The 19,760-nt window shown below is 44.0% G+C and overlaps 1 protein-coding gene across 1 annotated transcript; it reads right to left on the reverse strand.

Moving 5' to 3' along the window:
- Positions 1-1,089: 1,089 nt before the first annotated feature.
- slc37a1 (solute carrier family 37 member 1) lies at positions 1,090-17,811 on the reverse strand. The gene is made up of 20 exons (XM_086147719.1): positions 17,665-17,811; positions 15,510-15,712; positions 14,904-14,985; positions 14,548-14,671; positions 13,985-14,063; positions 13,776-13,911; positions 13,493-13,569; positions 13,090-13,256; positions 12,972-13,021; positions 12,819-12,893; positions 10,449-10,571; positions 8,474-8,564; positions 7,368-7,430; positions 6,965-7,050; positions 6,172-6,220; positions 3,633-3,706; positions 2,867-2,945; positions 2,659-2,756; positions 2,503-2,567; positions 1,090-1,869 (listed from the first exon to the last, which is right to left on the reverse strand). Exons 2-20 carry the CDS (start codon positions 15,563-15,565, stop codon positions 1,854-1,856), a joined length of 1,590 nt encoding a protein of 529 aa, XP_086003845.1. The 5' UTR covers positions 15,566-15,712; positions 17,665-17,811; the 3' UTR covers positions 1,090-1,853.
- Between the last annotated feature and the right edge of the window lie 1,949 nt (positions 17,812-19,760).

Consider the following 19,760-nt stretch of genomic DNA (forward strand, 5'->3'; position numbering starts at 1 on the left):
AAATAAAGTCTTGTTTTAAACTAAAAAAACAAACAAAAAAAAAAAAGGATTTCTTTGGTTTCGGTAAGGCGTGGGTGGAAGGCCGATTCGGGGAGGCCGGATGTGATTTTGGGACGCGGGTTCCCGCAACGAACCGGCCGTCCGGAACGACTCCTGCCAGCAGAGCGTTGAGAAAAACACACACACACACACACACACACACACACACACCGTCTGAATCCTGAAATGAATCTCAGGACAAAAAAAAAAACAACAAAAAAACAAGCTAACGGCGAATCAAACCGTTCGACACCAGCAGGAGTTAAAAAAGGCAGGCACTTGCAGTTTCTACTGTGTGTGTGTGTGTGTGTGTGTGTGTGTGTGTGTGTTGTCACTGCAGGTATTTCTGAAATACACAAACGCCCGGCGTCGTGACAACGGGGGCGAGTGGGTCGTCTGCAGGGGCAGCAGGAGTCGGAGCTCCTCGAGGACGAGCGGGGGAGATAAACACCACAACGGTGACGGCGGGTTGTGTGTGTGTGTGTGTGTGTGTGTGTGTGTGTGTGTGTGTGTGTGACATTACACAAACCCCTTGTGCCGATGTACTATTCCGATTAGCGCGATGCTTTGAGTAAACAACCCGGGAGTGTTGACTTTAGCCCGGGTATCTCCGTGCCGTATCGGGACAGGAATGCGGCGTCCGCGAACGCCGCGGCGTTTCTTCTCCTCGCACGACGGCGGGCGCCGCTGTCGACGAGGTCGGCGCCGCCACGGGGGCGACGGGTCCTCGTGGGGCCGAGGACCAGAGCGATCTGGATCACGGGAGTCTCTCCACACAGGAACGAGTCCCAACGGCGAAGGTTATGAAACGGCTAACGGGAGAGAACGGGTCCTGAGATGCCGCTTACTTGAATTAGCTGCACCATGTTAAGGCTACTTACACACACACACACACACACACACACACACACACACAGACAGACAGACAGACAGACACACACACACGCACAGTGTCTGAAACACTTGTGAATCAGCAGCAAGTGTGTTCCAGCTTTCATGGGCTGCCAGGGTGAGAGGGACAGAGAAGCCATATGTCCGTGTGTGTGTGTGTGTGTGTGTGTGTGTGTGTGTGTGTGTGTGTGTGTGTGTGTGTGTGTGTTATTGAGGTGAAGAGTTCGCAGTTGGACTTTCTGTGTCGTCTCCTTTTTTTTTTTTTTTTTGGAATTTTTTTTATGTCAATCATAATTATTGATTATTCATTTTCCGCTATGACATCACCTTGTCTGTGTGTTTGTGTGTGTGTGTGTGTGTGTGTGTGTGTTTGTGTGCGTGTGTGTTTTTGAGGTGAAGAGTTAACAGTTGGACTTTCTGTGTCATCTCCTTTTTTTTTCTTAGATTTTTTTTTTTTATGTCAATCATAATTATTGATTATTGATTACCCGCTATGACATCACTTTTTGTGTGTGTGTGTGTGTGTGTGTGTGTGTGTGTGTGTGTGTTTTTTTGGGGTGAAGAGTTAACAGTTGGACTATCTGTGTTGCCTCCTTTTTTTTTTTTTAGATTTTTTTTTATGCCAATCATAATTACTGATTATTGATTACCCGCTATGACATCGCCTTTTGTTTGTGTGTGTGTGTGTGTGTGTGTGTGTGTGTGTGTGCAGAATGACTCCTCCAGACCGAGGCGTCCGGGCAGCTGCGACACCAACCGCTGGGCCTGGGTTCGTCCGGGCACGGTCCATCCAGTCCAGCCATAGTGGTTTCATTGCACAGTCAAGTATGTGTGTGTGTGTGTGTGTGTGTGTGTGTGTGTGTGTGTGTGTGTGTGTGTGTGTGTGTGTGTGTGTGTGTGTTGCCGGCAGTACAATCGAGCGCTCAGTGCTCCTTCAACCTGCGAGGGAGAGACAAACATTAACACGGCGTTGATAAGTCGAGTGTCGTTAAGTTTTACGGTCGCCGGCAATAAACAGCATGAAACTTGAACTCGCCGTTCGCGGCGCCGCGTTTTTTCCCTGAATTAATTTATTTACCAAAAGAAGAAGAAGAAGAAAAAAAAAAAAAAAAAAAAAGCAAATCAATAAATAAAATTATAAATATTTAAAGGGAAGTAAAGGGAAGTGTGATTTAAGCACGGGATCATTTTTTGAATTTTTTTGAGTTTGAATTTCGGTCATCTGGCTAAACCGCTAAACTGGGCTTTTCCAACTCTGGCTCATGTTTGGCGATACTTTCGCAAGAGACGACACTTTCATCGTCATCGGACGGAATAAACAAACAATAACGAATCCAAAAATCCACGAAAGCTATTCATTGTGAAATCCGTTAGCGTCGCCGCGCGTTTGTGGCGAGTTGATCGACGTGCAGCTGATAAATGGACGTCCTTGATCCGCCGTCACGGGAGACTTTGTGTCCGACTGATATAATCCGGCGTCCTGATAAATCCTATAAACTTTCAAAACGGCTGCCGAGGGGACAGGAAAAAAAAAAAAAAAAAAAAGAGCGATAGAGGTGGAAGGACACTTACTCGACGGCGGAAGCCGGACGGGATTTGGTTGAGGCTATCTCCTTAGCGACTAGCCGCAGGAGGAGCTGCGCACACACACACACACACACACACGCAAAATTCACGTTCAATAGTGTAAATCGCCGAACTTCCGAGTGATACAAGTATGAAACTCACCAACAGAGCAAAGAAGTCGGCGGTCATCAGCATGTAGAAGACCTGGTCCCATCCTCCTGCAGATAGCAGGCCGGCTAGCAGGGGGCCCAGCGCTGCGCCTGGAGACCATCTGCAGTTACTATCAACAAAACTCGGAAATGTGGATAAGGATGGATCTTCACGATGTCGATTCTCTTTGCTACGTTCTGGCGCCGTGTTTTGTACTAACCCACGGATCCCGTGCCGTCGATGATGGCGGTGACGGTGGACAGAGCTCTGGCGTTGCCTTTCAGGCTCTTGTGGGTCCCCTGGGGTCCAACGGAGAGAAGAGAAGTTATTGGGGAGTTACTTGTTTTCGTACTCGAGACCGGATTTTACACGACGACGGTTTCTCGGGCGAAAACTGCAAAAGAACTCTTGGGAAACATCTCGGATTCTGCGGAGACGGGGAACCGAAGCAGGCGTGCCTTCATGGGCGACTCCGGAGTACCTCAAGAGTTCTTCCCGTGCCATGAATCCTAGTCTACAATCGTTTGAACCGCAGGAACATTACTTCATGTTGCGGTACCGGCTAGGTCATTCCCAAAAAGTCATACCGCCAACTACTAGCCCGGTGTGTGTCCTGCAGTGATTTTGGTATTTCCTGTGTGTTTGAAAACGGCGGCTGAAAAAGGGACGACAAAGAAACGGGTGACTTCATCCGACTGCCATCAACCTGAGTTCAGTCCGAATGAAGGGGCGGGCATTCGTTGAGCGACTGCTAATAATTAGCGCTATGCTAGCTTCTAGTTATGCTGCCATGGGGTTCACTCCCTCTTCTCTATCCCGTCTGAACTCGCGTCCCTTCACCAATGCATGATAGTTAGCTCATATCTTCTTCGAGTTCCTGGGCTTCATCTAGAGCGGGCCTTCTTTTCAACTGTTAGCATGTAGCTTTTAGCACATTACTAGCACCCGTCCGCCTTGAGCTGCTGTTCTAAAAAACAATATCTCACCAGGTCTGCGGACACTGCAGTTGTGATGAGGGCGTAGGGCCCGTTGACCAAACCCCCGCACAGCAACAGCATGCCTGGGAAACACACACATAGCAAAAAAAAAAACAATGCTTAGGATCTAGTGGTAATTTCAGTCATTTTTTTTCCGATTCCTAAAACGCAATTTCGCAAACGAAGCTGGTTTTAGCGAAACGAAATTCCACAATTTTGTACCCAATGTCACACACAATGTTGGGCCTATTAAAAAGCACTCTCATCGTTAGCATGCTTTGCCATAATGCTAAAATAGTTCAAATTTGAATTTTCCCGACTGTCCACATGCACAGAATATTAGCCGATTAGCGTCAATTTCACACGGCGGTGTTTTGAAACAGCAAACGCCATGCACATGTTTGCCGTAGCGTCTCACGCAGAGAACCGAATTCAACGCAAGAATAAAGAGCAGAAAATGCAACCATCGAGAAAATCAAATTTTTTGCGCTATGCGTTTCATTGTCGCGTGTCAGCGATTGGGGGAGGGGGGGGGGAACGGCGGCGCCGTTGTTCGGCAGCAGCGGCCGCCCTGCGGCGTGACACATGACGGCTTTACAATTAGCCTTTAGCTTAACATGCTCATAATGAGCTGCAGCTGGGACCATTATCAGCCCCCCGATGAATGAAGAGCAGTCAAAGCCTGTGTGATGAGCGAAGCACTGAGGCACCTATTATGCTAATTATTAAGCTCTGGGATTTGATTCCTGGGCTCCGCGCGAGCAGCTGCGTACGTATTTTGTTAGCTGAGGAGACGCTAACGCCTCTGAAAAGAAACGTCGACTTGGACGGTGCTGATGAGCAACTCGGGAGGGGATTAGCTGTCGTCCTCGGTCTCAAATGAGATTAGGATTGTTTGTTTGAACGATATTCTGAGGAGTTCTGTCAGACAGAGGAACCTCGGTTTAAAGTACGAGCGCGTCGGTTGACGAGATTTTTCCGAGTTACGAGCCGCCGCCGGGTGGATCTGGGCGAGACGGCGTGACGTAGAGCGCCGTCTGTGAGGAGGCAGACGACGTTTGCAGGGATTTGGCGACACAGACGGCGGGAACGTCGACGGAAGCGTCGTTCCAAGCCGGTTTTAAAAAAGAAAAGCCGCTTCATTCCGTCACTAAATGAAGTTTCGCCATAAAGTGTAGCAAAGCGTGCAAGTTACAATTAGCATCACGATGTAGCGTTAAGTGTGTAGCCAGTAAGGTTAATACACTGAATAAAATCAGTTTATTTCTTTACACTCTCTCTTCTTGGGTGTTAAAGTTTTTACACCATATTTGTTATTAATTAGGCACGTTTTTTTTATTTTTTCCAAAAATGTAGGTTAGGTCTGGAATGGATTGACAGTGATTCATTCTTTTAAACGGTTAAATTGAATTTGTATAGGAATTAATTCATCTCAAGGTACTCCTGTAGGTGAGAGGTCCGAAAAAGAGTCTCTTCTCAAGCGTTTCTTCTGCGTTCCTAAAATATTTCATAGCTACAATAAATGTGTTTAATTCGTGTTTAATTTAAGTCGTCTTCAGGTCTCCCTGGACAACAAAATAACCTGAAACCGACTTGCGCTGGTCACACCAGACAAGTTTAAACTTATTTTAAATAAGATCCTGAAATGTCTCCGCTCTCATGCTCAATTTTATATTCAAAACCCTCTTTATGTGTGTGATTATGAGGTTATTTGTTGATCTATGTTATTGTGCTGCTGCTCTTAACTCTCATATTATGTTAAGGGTCAATTTGACCCATTTCACCAATTGACCCAATGGGTCAAATTGACCCTTAACATAATATGAGGGTTAAAAAAGTGTTTTGTTTTGTTTTTTTCCCCGGTTAAATAAAAGTAGGACGTGTTTGATCCTCCGGCGGCACGAAACTGATGTTTTCTGAATTTTTTTAAGAAATAAGGCTTCGAAGGAGAGGCCGTCTCTTGGTCTCCACTGCCTCTTCCTCACTGGGAAGTTGTAAACGTCGCCATCTTCTGGTGGTCAGACGCTTGTGATCAGCTTGAAAAATCATACCGTTCAGAATTTGCTTTTTTTTTTTTTTATTCTCCCTAATCAATCGTTCAACTTATGAACCAACCAAATACCTCGATATTAATACTTGACACCGATGCTCGGTTATGGTGAACACGGCGTAGCGTTAGCTCGACGTTGCAGGTTTTTTTTTTTTACATTTTTTTTTTTTGCATGGAGCAGGAAATATGAAGAGCAGTAAACGAAACCCTCAGGAGGCAGCGTGGAAAAACACTGAGATGGAGATAATGAGACAAACGAAAGCCACCCGAAAGCTATAACCAGGAAATAGGACGACGCGTGGTAAATAAATTAGTAATAAATTAAAGACATTAAAGACAATTAAAGACAACCCGATTATGCTGACAAGCCGCATAGACGTGCCGACTATGAACGCTACTTCAGTGAACCGGCACTGTTATGTAAATAAATGTAAATAAAGTTATTATTTTAGCGGTTTTAGGATAGAGAAGGTCCGATCGCGACTCGCTCAGACTCACCGATGGTCGGGCCGAGGCCCAGCTCGCTGATCATGGAGAAACCGTAGAGCTGGGAGACAAAAGAAGAGGCGGTTTCCATTTTTACAATTTCCTACTATTATTTATTAATCCCACGACTTCCGGATAAATTAAGTTGTTCTCATCGGGGAGGAAAGCGCTTGGGAATTAGGAATCGGACGGGACTGGGAGTCGCTTCATCTGTCGATCGATTCCAACAGCAGAAAGAAAAAGGATTTAATTGAGTTGCCTACAAACGGGTTTAAATTGACCTGAAAATGAGCTGTAAATTACAGGTAATGTTTAATGGATCTGGAAAAAGTGTCTATGAAAGGAATTCATCTTATAAAACGATCGACGCTTTTTTTAAAATTGTCGGATTGGAAAAAGAAGGCGAAAAAAATGAAACGTCAATGGCTTTGTTGAACAAATACTCTTAATAATTCTGAGCCTTGTATCGACCATCCACTTGAATAGTCATCTGTTTCACACAAAACGTGAAAAATATCATTTTCTTTTTTTTATTTTTTAAGAAATGCTGCTGATGGATCCGCGCAGCAGGTCGACACATCCTGTTCATACTGTTTACATTTCTTTCCACTGTTTACATTTCGTTATATGCTTATTATTTGTTTTGTTTCTGTCTTTTTTTGCTACCTATCTAGCTATGCTGTGGACAAATAACAGAATTTACACTGCACACTGTTTCCAGACGATACACACTTTGAATCTTTGCTTGCAAAACGCAACTCTTAAAATTCGGCTGGACGGTGTGTTTTCTGCGCGGCTAACATACCGTGGGAGCGGCTAGCAGTAGCATGACGGCGCAGGTGGTGGCTCTTTTGCCCAGCTTGTCCGAGGTCACGCCCGCCAGAACGCCACCTGGAAGATAAAACCACGCCGTGAGAGCTTCCTTCACATGGAAACTCACAAAAAAAAAACAGTTTTTTTCCTTAAAATCAATAAAAACAAATGCGAAAGACAACGGCTAGCAGCTACGATGGCACCGGAAACTGCGCGGTAACGATAATAATCATAATCTAAAAGTTCGTTGAATGAAAAACAAACAAACGCAGAGCGTTGTCGTTGAGGTTACGAGTTCTAAAGAGGATGAATTCCATTTTATCACATGTTCGAGGTTCGAAGTCCACGCCTGGAGGCAATACAAAGAAAAAAAAAATAATAATAAAAAGCCTTACCGACGATGCCGCCCACGTCGAAGAGCGTGGAGAGATCCCCGGCCCTCTTGGCGTCGAGGTGAGCTGGGAAAAACAAAAAGAAAAAAAAAAAAAGGTGCTCGTTTACGTCGTCTTTCCTCCGTGACTCGGTCGGTTGTCATGGTTACCGCGGCTGTCCCGCGACAAACCCTCCCTTACCGCAACCGGTGTGTCAACGGGATTTTGAAATAAAAGCAGGAGTAATGGATGAAAAAAAAAAAAAATGGGGCGGGGGTTTCAAAATAAAAGCGTGGGTAAAAGGAAAAATAAAATGGGTTATTCAAAATAAAAAGCGTGGGTAAAAGGAAAAATAGGAAAATAAAGGAAAAGGAAAAATAGGAAAAATAAAAAAAAGAAAATGGGTTACTTAAAAATGGGTTATTTAAAAAAATAAAAAATAAATAAATAAATAAGAATAATAATAATAAAGAATAATAATGATAAATAATAATTATGATAATAATTATAATAAATAAATAAATAAAAAATAAATAAGAATAGTAATATATAATAAATAATAATAATGATAAATAATAATAATGATAATAATTATAATAATAAATAAATAAATAAATAAATAAATAAATAAATAAAAAGCACGAGTTAAGGGAAATATAAAATGAAGGGAGTAATGGGGAAAAAAATAAAATTGGGTTTCAAAATAAAAGCGTGTGTTAAAGCCAAAGTAAAATGGGTGGTTTCAAAAAAGCGCAAAGGCAAAATAAAAGCATGAGTAAAGGGAAAAATAAAATTGGGTTTTAAGAAAAAAAAAGCTGTTAAAGGTGTTAAAGCTGTCAAGGGAAAAGCTGTTAAATAAAAAGGGCAAAATAAATTTGGGTTTCAAACTAAAAGGGCAAAGTGAAATGGGGAATAAAAAAAATAAAAAAAAGAGCACGAATAAATGGACAAATAAAATGAGTTTCACTCCCTGCGGGTGGGATATTATTCTTTAACAAACATGGCTGCCTGCGTTAGCATGGCAGGTGTTGATTTTGGTGTTTGTTTATTTTTTTAAGGATAAAAAAAAAAAAATCCTCCCTTTATTTACATTTGCGGGCGATGAAAAGCGTCGGCGTGTCGGCCCTCACCTGCCTTTGTGATGTAGAGCGGCAGCCAGAAGAGGAAGGTGTAGCTGACTAACTTGGCGAACAGCAAACACAGCGAGAACTCGATCACCCCCTTGGAGACACACAGCGCACACATTAACACACACAGACACCGCTGTACAGAGTGTGTGTGTGTGTGTGTGTGTGTTTGACTCAATCCAAACCGGAGAACCTTCACTCCCTGACTGGCAGCAATGAGAGGGAAAAAATATCAATAAATCATTTAGAATTGGAAACGACCGATTAGTTACAGGTGGGAGAGAATCAAAGCATGTTTACCTTGTTTAACTATTTATATTCGTCAAAAAAAAAAAAAAAAACAACAAAATAAAAGAAAACATGTGCGTCACGGTTTAATGTATATTCCATATTGAAATATGAAAAGTTGCTGGTGATTTCTAACACACAGGTGTTATTTTGGTCTGGTTTGTAATCTTGTTATATTTCCTCTGTTTTGCTTCGTCTTAAATCACTTTATTTGTGTATCTCTTGATTTATTTATACAGTAAAAACCCGGACTTACAAGTTGAATTGGTTCCGTGACCAAGCTCGATTTGCTCAAATATATTAAATTTCCTCGCTGAAATTAAATGCTATTAATCCGTTCCAGTTCTGCTTTTGTGATGTGTTTTAAATAAATAAATAAAAAATATTTTAAAAAAAATTGCATAAGAAAAATAAGAATCCATAATAACAGAGAATGTAAAGAAATAAACACTTAATAGCAAAAAAAAAAAAAAAAAAAAAAAGCACTGAACAACTGCTTTTGTTCAACTGTGTTTTTGGTTGTTATCAATCTGTATATTATTGATCAAAGATGTGATAATATCACGTAGAATAGCATCCATCCGGAGCGATGCTGCCACTCCCCATCCACCAATGGTTTAGTTTACCTGCCCTTGATATTTGAATAGCAAATGTATGTTAGCTTACACACTCGCAGGTGCGTGGGTGTGTGTGGTGTGTAGAAACAAGGTGTGGTCACCTGACCGCACGGATAAAGTATATTATAATATACTTAAACAGCCTTGCACATGTAAAAAGTTGCGCCTTACTTTGCGAGTCTTATTGCGCTGCCACTGTTCAATTGCGATGTTGATATTCATGATAATGTTTACATTCTATCAGCACAAATCCAGATGCACGACGGAGAGCAAAGTAGGAATTTCACAGCGCAGGGAAACACGTTTATGTGTATTAAACGTGTTTCCGTATATGTTTCATATACGTGTTTACGTATATGTGACAATAAATGCTTTGAATCTTAAATCTGTTGCTGATCCTACAGATTCTTTACACTGTGGCTTGGGAAAATAAATTGTAAATATTTAAATGAAGTGTATTTCATTTGTGTTAATTCTTTTTTTTTTTAACTTTTAGTTCTGAGTTGGACGATTATTGTGATCTTGAAATATTAAATAAAATTATATTTATTATTTTTCGCCGCTCAAAATGACGTCACGCTCGTGGAAGCCGCTAAAGTCCCGATTTGCAGATGCTGTGCGCTTAAGTTCAGGAGCAGAAGTCCCATAAACCAGGTAAAATAAATATTTATGAAGATATTTTGCAAATATTTATTTTTCATTATTTACTGACAGTGATTTTTTTTTCCCGATTTATTTTTTAAAATTCAGGTCAAGGCTCCGCTACACGCTCTGAAAGCCCAAAGCTCAAAATGAGTTGATTACATAAACAAAATTTAATTTTCTCCGTAATACTTTGTGAATTTCAGAAGCTACACGCTTGTTTATACAAACTGTAAAGGTAATAAAAAGCAATATATACAGCGGTACCTTTATTTTAGACGTCAAAAAAGTAATCGCGGCTCCCGGTGTTTTCTTTTCCGAGGAAACCGGGTCCAAATGGCTCTTTGGGTGTTAAAGCTTGCCGACCCCTGGACTAGCCTGAACCGAAGGAGCGCGAGCTAGCGGAGCGCATGAGCGCGTCGGTGACTGACCGGGATACGAAGCGCTCCCATGAAGCTGATGGCCGACGGTTCCGACTTGCTCTTCACCACCACGACCGGCTGCACGAGGACGCAAGCGCTGTCTCTGGGCAACAGGAGCTCCGTGTCGTAACTCTGCGGGCAGAAACCAGATATACCGCTCAAAAAAATAAAGGGAACACTTGAACAACGCAATGTAACTCCGAGTCAATCACACTTGTGTGAAATCATAGTGTCCACTCAGGAAGCAACACAGATTCATTTGGACTTGTTTTAAGGACATTACATCAAAGTTGGATCAGCCTGGAGTTTGTTTTTACACTTTAATTTGGAGTGTGATTCCTAATCCAGACCTCCATGGGTTGATACAATTGATTTCCATTGATCATTTTTGTGTGATTTTGTTGTCGGCACATTCAACTGTGTAAAGAGCAAAGTATTTCATAAGAATATTTCATTCATTTAGATCTAGGATGTGTTTTTTAAGTGTTCCCTTTATTTTTTTGAGCAGTGTATATAGAAACAAGGGAGCAGAGCTCGCCGCGGTCGGCGCTAGCGAGGAGCTCCCGGGTTGCATTCTGGGCTTTTTAGCATGCGAGCTACTTATAAAATGATCCACCCGCAACAAAAATGCAAAACCGTCTTTATATGTGCAATAAACTTGCATAACCGCACGAGACGACACAAAATAAATATGTACGGTACATTTTTTTATTTATCCCGAAGGAAAATTGTTGTGCCAGAGTTTCAAGCAAAACATAACAATAATAGTAGGAAGGAGGGAGAATAAGAAATACAATAAAAAATAAAGTGTCAAAGTTAAGGCTATCAAGTGTTTTAAGGTTCTTAGAAAGTACAAACATTTGAATATTCCCTTTGGCTGAAGGAGGAGGAATTAAAAAGTCTGATAGCATCAGGTAGGAAAATTTGAATTTTCTATTTTTCTAGTGTCTCTATTTCAGACATGTCAAACTCAGGCCCGCGGGCCAATTTTGGCCCGCACTACAATTATATTTGGCCCGCGAGATGATTTAAAATATGTATTACATCTGGCCCGCCGGCCCGTTACACAGCGCACGTACCGCTAAAGGTGCTAAACATTGAACGCGTCAAGCGCTGGGTGGCGTCAACGCAGCCGTTCATTGTGTATGTGCGACGTCAGCGACAGAGCGCAAGTCCGCGCTGAGGCGCAGAGCGTCGCGCAAGGGTGGCGTTTGACGCCTTGACGCCCGATTTAAGACATTTTTAATTCGAGCGTCAAAACGCTGTGACGACATCTACGCGCGGCCAATAGGAGAGCAGCCGGTGCCGGGGGCGGGAGTTCCCGATGTGGAGCAGGAAGCTAAGCTTAGCTGCTGCTAAGCGCTAGCAGGGGCGCTGCCGTCCGCGACACTTTTCGTTCGTGTGTTAAAAACACGAACGGAAGGGAAACGGAGCGGGCTCGATGCGCGGCAATCGTCCCGCAATCGCGGCGGCATTTTTCTACGAGTGCCGGAATTGTCTGTTTTGATTGCCGAAAATGCCGCGGCATTTGGCGATACTCGGGGCTCGAAGTGTCGGCATTTTATGTGGCCGTTTTTAATTTTTTATTATTTAATGATGATAATCATTTCAAAGTTGGTCTGTTCAAAGTTGAAAGAGATGGTTTTTTTTTAGGTGTCGGCCTTGATGGTCTGTGATGAAAAGATTTAGGTTACAATTAAAATCAATAAAGTTAAAGATATAGAAGCCTGATATTTTTTTCAGTTTTTGTTTTTATTATTTTCTTAAACCTGTTCTGGTTTCAGTATTTAAGCAAAAATTCAATTGTAATATATTAGGATGGTTAATACAGTAGTTTACTGTATCTTAAAGATAATAAAAACATAAATTAATTAATAAAAAAAATTGGTCTGGCCCTCGACAATGTTCTTTTTTTTAATTTTGGCCCTCTGTGAATTTGAGTTTGACACCCCTGCTCTGTTTGAATGAGAGCAAATGGCTGGATTTATGAATTTATGAATAACAGTGTGAAAGGTTGTATGTCTATACCGTCGCACCGGCTAGCCGATCGCTATCTCCGGCTTCCTCTTGCGCGCTAAAACCGCCAAAGTCGTCTTCTTCGGTGTCGGGAGTTGAACGGACTCAGAATTTCCCGCTCATTTCATCGGTCCGATGTGACGAGGAGAAACGTTTTAGCGGCGTGAAGCTCGTTAGCCCCCCCGAACCAAAAGTCCATATATTAGCCGCATGGTTGTTTACGTGAAAAAAGTCGCGGCTTATCGCCCGGAAATTATCGAAACTCACGCCTGAATTCATTCTCAATCCCGTCTCAGCACCAAGATAAACAAAACACAGAACGCCAAACATGGGATTGAACATACCTACGACATGCAAACGCACCTGTTTCTTGTCGTCCTTGTACTGCAGGTAGACCTCCCTGTGTCCGTTCACTGCTTTCCGGTTCTTGTTGGGAACCTGTAAAGAGACGGGAGGCGTCCGTTTGAGCGAATACGCCCCGGGAACGGAAAGACGAGGCTATCGGCGTCTACTCACACTGTTGGGGGAGTAACTCTCCGGATACAGGCTTTTCAGGTCGTTGGGATCTGAGAAGCAAAAGCAGAATGAGGCAATGACGCCTTCGCCGGCGCTTTTAATGACCACAGAGACTCACGTTCAATGAGAAAGAGGAAGCAGACGACGCCCATGGCGGCGATGATCAGGCCCGGCACGATGAAGGACAGGCCCCAGTTGGAGGACACCCAGTAACCGGCGATCAGCGAGCCCAGGATGTTTCCCACCGAGGTGTGAGAGTTCCACAGGCCCATGATGAGCCCGCGCCTGGGGGCCGAACAAACAGGAACAAGGAGGTCACGGCCGGACGCCACTTGGCGCCGAGGCGAGAACAGGCCGACGGCGCCGGGAAAGGAGAGCCGCCGGCTCAAAGTGGAGCCACACGGAGAATCTGATGCTAAACGGACGTCTATTTAAGGGTGCGTTTAAGGGTGCCAAACATATAGATGGCGTGGAAATTCTGGATGTTTTTTTTCCTTTAAACCGAATAAAATGAGCCTCACCTTCCCTTCCCGAACCAGTTTCCGATGCAGGTCACCACGCTGGGCCAGCCGCTGGTCTGCACCAGGCCGTTGGCCACCTGAAACGGCGCAGAGGACATGCGGCTGAAAACACCGGGTGCTGAAATAATACCAGGCCGGCTCGTCCTGCCGCCGATTTTGACCGCGAGGTGGCGTTTGGGCTTCGCGTCGCCGTTTTGAGGTCCGATCACGCGTCGCCCGGTCCGGGAACCGATCGGACGGATTTGTTTACGCGGCTCCTGGCGCTGCGTCGAACGCCTCCCACCTGGACGAAGACGTAGAAGCCCAGGTTGTGGACGTTGTAGGTGTATCCCAGGCCGAACAGGCAGGTGAACAGGCCGCTGGCCAACATGCCTCCCGTCAGGTAGAGCCGGATGGGCAGCCGCTCGCCGATGATGCCGCTGCAGGCATGGAAAGAGAGCGTGAAAAGATCCTTTCATCGGGCTGTAAATACGAGAGGGAAAAAGCCGGTACCTGAGGTACATGCCGACGGCGTAGGCGCAGAGGAAGGAGTAATCCATGGCTCCCAGCAGCTGTTTGTAGTTGCTCTTTTCTGGAGGAGAGGCAGAGTCGTGGCGTCACCTCTTTGTTTGTATCGCGCTTCTATAGATTCTACGCTCGCGTTTACGCTCATTTACTTCATTTAAAAAGAAGAAAAAAAAAAAAACTAACTAAAATACTATGGTGTGGTTTTGCGGAAAAACCATATCATTCTGTGCAGGCACAGTGACCAGGTTTTTATAAAAATAAAAATAAATAGACGGACAACAGTGTGTAGTTATATATATGATGCATATTTTCACCGAGATTCAATATTTCTGCATAATCCTGCAGGTGAACTCTGGAAGATTGTTATTATTTCTGTTAAATATATTAAAAATTTTGTTTCCCGAGAGGGCTGACTTTGTCCTGCCTTTTTTTTGTTATTTTGTTGACCCGCCTGGTGGGTTGAAACCAGGCTAAACCGCAGGCTAATGTGATGCTGGAGACGCAAAACAAAAACAAAGGAAAAGGTCAGCAGATGTTCAGATACGGACCGAAAGGCTTCCAGCTGCAGTCCAGGTCTGAGTGGAGCGACTGTGGGCTGTTGCTGCCGCCGCCGCCGCTGGACGCCATGGTGGCCACGTCAATGATGGCCGAGCAGTTTTTGTGAAGTTCACTCTGTCAACACGGAGAAGCCGGTCGTCGTGCGAACAATCGCAGGTTTGGCACAAATGAAGCAGAACAAAACAGACTGAGATCAGTTCCTGTGAAGGTCTGGGAGGTCCTGGATGTTTGCTTTGGGTGTTTTATCTAAGAGCGTCCGTGCTTATCGACACGACGGGCAGGTATTTTAAGGTAACCTCGCCCCGGAGGGCCTCGATGGCGGTGGCTTGGAACGGGCGTGCGTTACCTTGACGATGCTGATGGGTTTCCTGGAGAGGTGGAAGCTGGTGTAGAGCAAGAAGGTGAGGATGAAGGTGAGAGCTCTGTACCTGCAGGGACGACAGAAACAGACAAAAAGGTTTCGGGGAGAGGAGCTAAATCTTTTAAGCGACTTGAGCGCTTTGGAATCCCGTGAATCTCGGGTCCGAAAAACATTGTTGCACAGAGCTAAAGCCGTACGGACAGTTTGAAATGAATCCACGTCCAAAGAGCCATCGCGACTTGCCTCCGCCAATTACATCATAGGTAAATATATAAAACCGAAGCCCACGTCTATCTCAAAAACGCAAACCGTTCGGAACACGGATTACATTTTTGTCCGCTAACAGCTAGCGCATTCAGCTTCTGATTGACAGGTTTGTCCTTTCGATGGCGGTCGTCTTTTTCAGCCACGACTGAGGACGATTAAGAAAGTTCAGCGAAGGAGGACCTGGAGAGAAACCGGGCAGAGATAACGGTTCGGGAGACTACGTTTCCGAGAATCTCACTGAGTGAACCGCTAGCGGACTCCAACCGATAACATCCCGTGGCCTTGAAGATAGAAGATTCCAACATGTACGACGCTGAGACTCACCATTGGTCCCTGTTGAAGGACACCAGCAGACGGACGCCGGGGGGGACGGGAGCCATGGCGGCGTTGTCACGGCGATGGGTAAATAGAGCGAGCGCTCGGGCCGACGGCGAACACGCGGACACTCTGCGACCGCTTCAAGTCTTCTCCATCACGGGGCAGCGGGCGGCCGACGGACGCATGGCCGACGAATGAGGACCGGTGGGCTGTAAAATGAATACATTTTATAATTATTCCATTCCTCCCTGCTTCTCTATCACGTAAATTTACTCAACGCTTGATGACGAGCGCAAATCAAACACTTTTCATCTGCAGAAACAACCAGGAAGTGACTGAATGGAAAAATGTCACAGATTAAACAACCGAGTCCCAAAGGAGTGGACTGTGACAACTCCTTTCTCTTATCAAGAAGCGTTACGAACAACTTCAGTACGACGGCAGAAACAGCTGCGTTTCAAAAAAAAAAAAAGAGGTTTGCATAAATATGAATGCTAATCGACAGAAACCTGGGGAAATTTTTCAGAAGACTTGTTTTCTTTTGGACCCAAAAGGGGGAGCGAATCTCACGCATCCACTCTGACCTACATTTCCACAAAACAAAGTGAGGCTGTGCGCTGGGCAAGACCTGCATCTGCCAAAACTCATGCAAAGAGTCAGATATACATTGATACCTGATGAACCAACCTGGCTTTATGGACACTTATTTCCTCTCTTTTCTGCAAAGCAGCATTTAAAAGCAACTATGTAGCTCGAAAGCCCTTTGCAGCCTGGTGTCAGATGACCTCTGACCCCTTAGCGGCCAAGTAACACCCTGTTAATAAGCTATTATCTCTCGGGCAGTGAAATAAAAATGTGCTCAGATCAGAGCTGGTGATCACGGTTTGCGATTAGACCAATAAATGAAAGGTCTTGGTTTTTTATTGTTAACCACCATTAAATGGTCTGGATGAATCCTGTTTCGGTCAGGAATCGACTTCAGCGAGTCACTGGTTTCAGGATACCCATCACGTAGAAAAGCGTTAAAACCTAAGAATGAATGAATGTGGCCGCGCTGGTTTCATTGGTTATCGTGCCGCGATTAGCAGTTCTGCAAACCCAATACTTAAAAAACTGGATCTGGATTCACGACATTTGTCTCAGAACTCAAATAACAATCAAAACAGATTCGATGAGCTGATTTTTTGGTTATTTACTCATTTGTTATCAAGGTCGTGGGGGTGTTGGAGCCTCTCCCTGCTGTCGCTGGGCCCGACAGGACAGAAAGAGATACAACCATTCATTCAGACGTCATAGAGGGACGACCTTTGACCCCCACGCTCAAGTGTCATACACACACACACACACACAACCATTCACCCTGTCATTCACACACATGAGAAATTTATGAATGAGTGAACGGTCCACACACACCAGATCAGGGCTATCAAATCATCATCGTAGAATTCGGAGTCAAAATGTTCAGAATGAATGTTTGCTTATGAATTCAATCTCTCTCTCTCACACACACACACACACGCACACACACACACACTCTTGGGAAAGTCTCCAGAAAATCCTGAGCTTCCTTCTCTGACATCAAAACCCTCTGGGAGGACCTGTTGCTGCTGTGTGTGTGTGTGTGTGTGTGTGTGTGTGTGTGTGTGTGTGTGTGTGTGTCTCTGAATACCACACACACACACACACACACACACAGAGGTGTATTCATGCATGCAGGCTGGACCGGTGGGGCTCAGCTCACTGTGTGTGCGTGTGTGTGTGTGTGTCGGATCCATCCATAGATATCTGACCCGGAAAGCCCGTCGCACCAACGTCACGTGACTCCCACCGGCGTTACCGGAGTAACGCGGATTACTCGCGACCGGACGCGCTACAGGCGGAGGATTCCACGCGTGAAAACCGGCGAGACGCTCGACACGTCGCTCCACGACACGGCGTCACGTCGACCAAACATTACAAATACGAGTAGGGGGAAGAAGAGGTCAAGGAAGAGGTTTGACGGCAGCCAGTGACCCGGATGCTGGGAAGAGGGGAAAAAACCGTCGAGCTAAGCTAGCCCCTTGTTGTGCTAATTGACAGCAGCTAGCTTAACCCCCGGTGGACACCGAACAACCGGAAACAGACTTTTTTTTGTTTCATTTCTCGCCGCTAAACAGCTCACCTGGGACGGGAAGGGTGGATGTTTCTCCTCCGCCGTTGTGTTTCTCGCTTCTCCCTCCTCTTCCTTCTCCGCCTCCCGGTAACGTAACCGTCAATTGGTGGACTCTCTCTACCTCTCTGAGGCGTACAGCTGTGCCGCTGTGACGTCATAGTAGGCACCGACTTCCGCCCGGAAGTGTCCGAGCCCGGAAGTTGATTTACCAAAATAAAACGTGAACCGGCGGGGTCTTTTTTTATTTCTTTTTTTGTTTTGTTTTTTTTTCTGTTTTCATTTTTTTTTTTTCATTTCATAAATAGTATAAAAAAATATACACATGTACAAATAAACATGGCAAGGTTGAGTCGAATATCAATGAAACAACCGGGGATGAGGGAGCAAAGTACATAAGGACATTCGTTCTGTATTTAATCAGAAGTTAACAGTGTTAACCTTCTCCAGGCAGATGTTGCAGATTTGCGACAGCCAAATATCAGATTTTTCCTGCAACTACAACTTAATTTGAGCCTGAGAGGGTTAAAGGTTTGTGTGAAATGTTTAATGCTAGACAAAAAAGAAAGTAAAAGAAAATGATTAAATACATAGATAGATAAAAAAATGCAAGGGGAATATAACATATTTAACTTGGTGGTTCACAAGAAATCTCAGACATCCCATCAAACTGTATATTTTTTTGTTTTTGGATTTTTCCAAAAGTTTTAAGGATCTTTCATATAATTCAAAACCATTTATAAAGAACGTAAAATTGGGGGAACACTTTTGCATTCGGTTTTTGTGAATGAAGAACTTTGCCAGGCCTAAAATAACATTGACACATAGTTCATCTCTTTTGTTGCTTAAAAGTAAACCAAATGTAATGGAAACTGGTGATGATGGAAAATTGTCTTTAACCCATTTTTGAGTTTTAGCCCAAAAGCCCTGTACTTTTTCGCATGAGAAAAATATATGATCAGTGGTTTCAATGTTGTCTTCACAAAATGTACAAATATTATCTTCAACATTAAAGCGTACCCTCAATAATTCCTTAGATGGGTAGCTTGGAGCTCACCTTCTGGTTGTTGCGGTACGTCACCAAAAAGACTGAAAGACTTGCGATAATATCAATACAAAACAGGTTTGGTATTGTTGTAAGGCCAAGACAGGGAGAAGACTTTGATGAATTCCCCTTCATGTGGCTTTTTAGCCCATGTAATGTTCCAAGCCAATTGACACAATGCAAGCTAACAGTCTCTGATTGTTTCGTAACTTCTTTTTTTCCCCCCAACTGTATCTTTACTTTTTCCTCCAGAGTTTTCAAAGTGATCAACTCATGCTTGCAAAGTTCAGTCACCAAATTCCTGGTTGATGTGGGCATGAAGTAAGCTGAGGTGGCACTGAAGATTTGAAGCCTTGAAATGCTGTAATGGCATCTGACATAAAATTCAAATTCAACAAACTGTACTGGTCCCCAAACTATGAGGCAAGTAGAGCAGGTGGTACAATGATCTTTGAGCATACAGTGACAGTATACCGTATTTTTCGCACTAAAAGGCACACTTAAATTTTTCTCAAAAATCAGCCATGCGCCTTATAATCAGGTGCGCCTTATGTATGAATTTTTGTTGCGCTTACAGACCTGCAACCAATTTTATGTGGTACACTGCGCTCAAAAATCTAAATGTTTTAGTGCGACTTTCGAAGGCCCTCCGCTTTATTGATTGTTGGACCGTTCCCACCTGACACAGGGACATAGCAACATTAACAAATCAATAGTACAGAAGTGGAGGATGCAAGCAGATGAAGTGCGCCAAGTAAACGAGACCCAACAGACTTTCCGAGGGAACAAAGCGAGATGAATAAAGTTGGACTAAACTGACTGTTTGTTTGGCTTTGTATACTGTATTTTTTATCATGTGCCTTATGACGTGGTACACCTTATATATAAAAATAGACCTGTTCATTGATATTGCGCCTTATAATGCAGTGCGCCTTATGGTCTGCAAAATTCGGTAGTTAAAACTCACGCCTTGGTCACCAATATCGTATCATCAACCCTTCCGCTGCAGGTTTGTTCTCTTTGGCTTTTGACCAGCTCAGTGTCTCCTTGTTCCAACAACACA

Source organism: Fistularia commersonii, chromosome 6, assembly GCF_037954325.1.
Source record: "Fistularia commersonii isolate RoL2024-O1a breed Wild chromosome 6, RoL_Fcom_v1.0, whole genome shotgun sequence".
NCBI classification, from domain to species: domain Eukaryota; kingdom Metazoa; phylum Chordata; class Actinopteri; order Syngnathiformes; family Fistulariidae; genus Fistularia; species Fistularia commersonii.

What these genes read in the sequence shown, in the direction of transcription:
- slc37a1 (XM_086147719.1), bottom strand. Translation starts at nt 15,565, where the DNA reads ATGGCTCCCGTCCCCCCCGGCGTCCGTCTGCTGGTGTCCTTCAACAGG. An exon ending in CTTCCTCTTTCTCATTGAAC is followed by an intron (nt 13,022 to 13,089) that starts GTGAGTCTCTGT and finishes TTTGCTTCTCAG; the next exon opens with ATCCCAACGACCTGAAAAGC. An exon ending in CGACGTGGGCGGCATCGTCG is followed by an intron (nt 7,051 to 7,367) that starts GTAAGGCTTTTT and finishes TTTATCTTCCAG; the next exon opens with GTGGCGTTCTGGCGGGCGTG.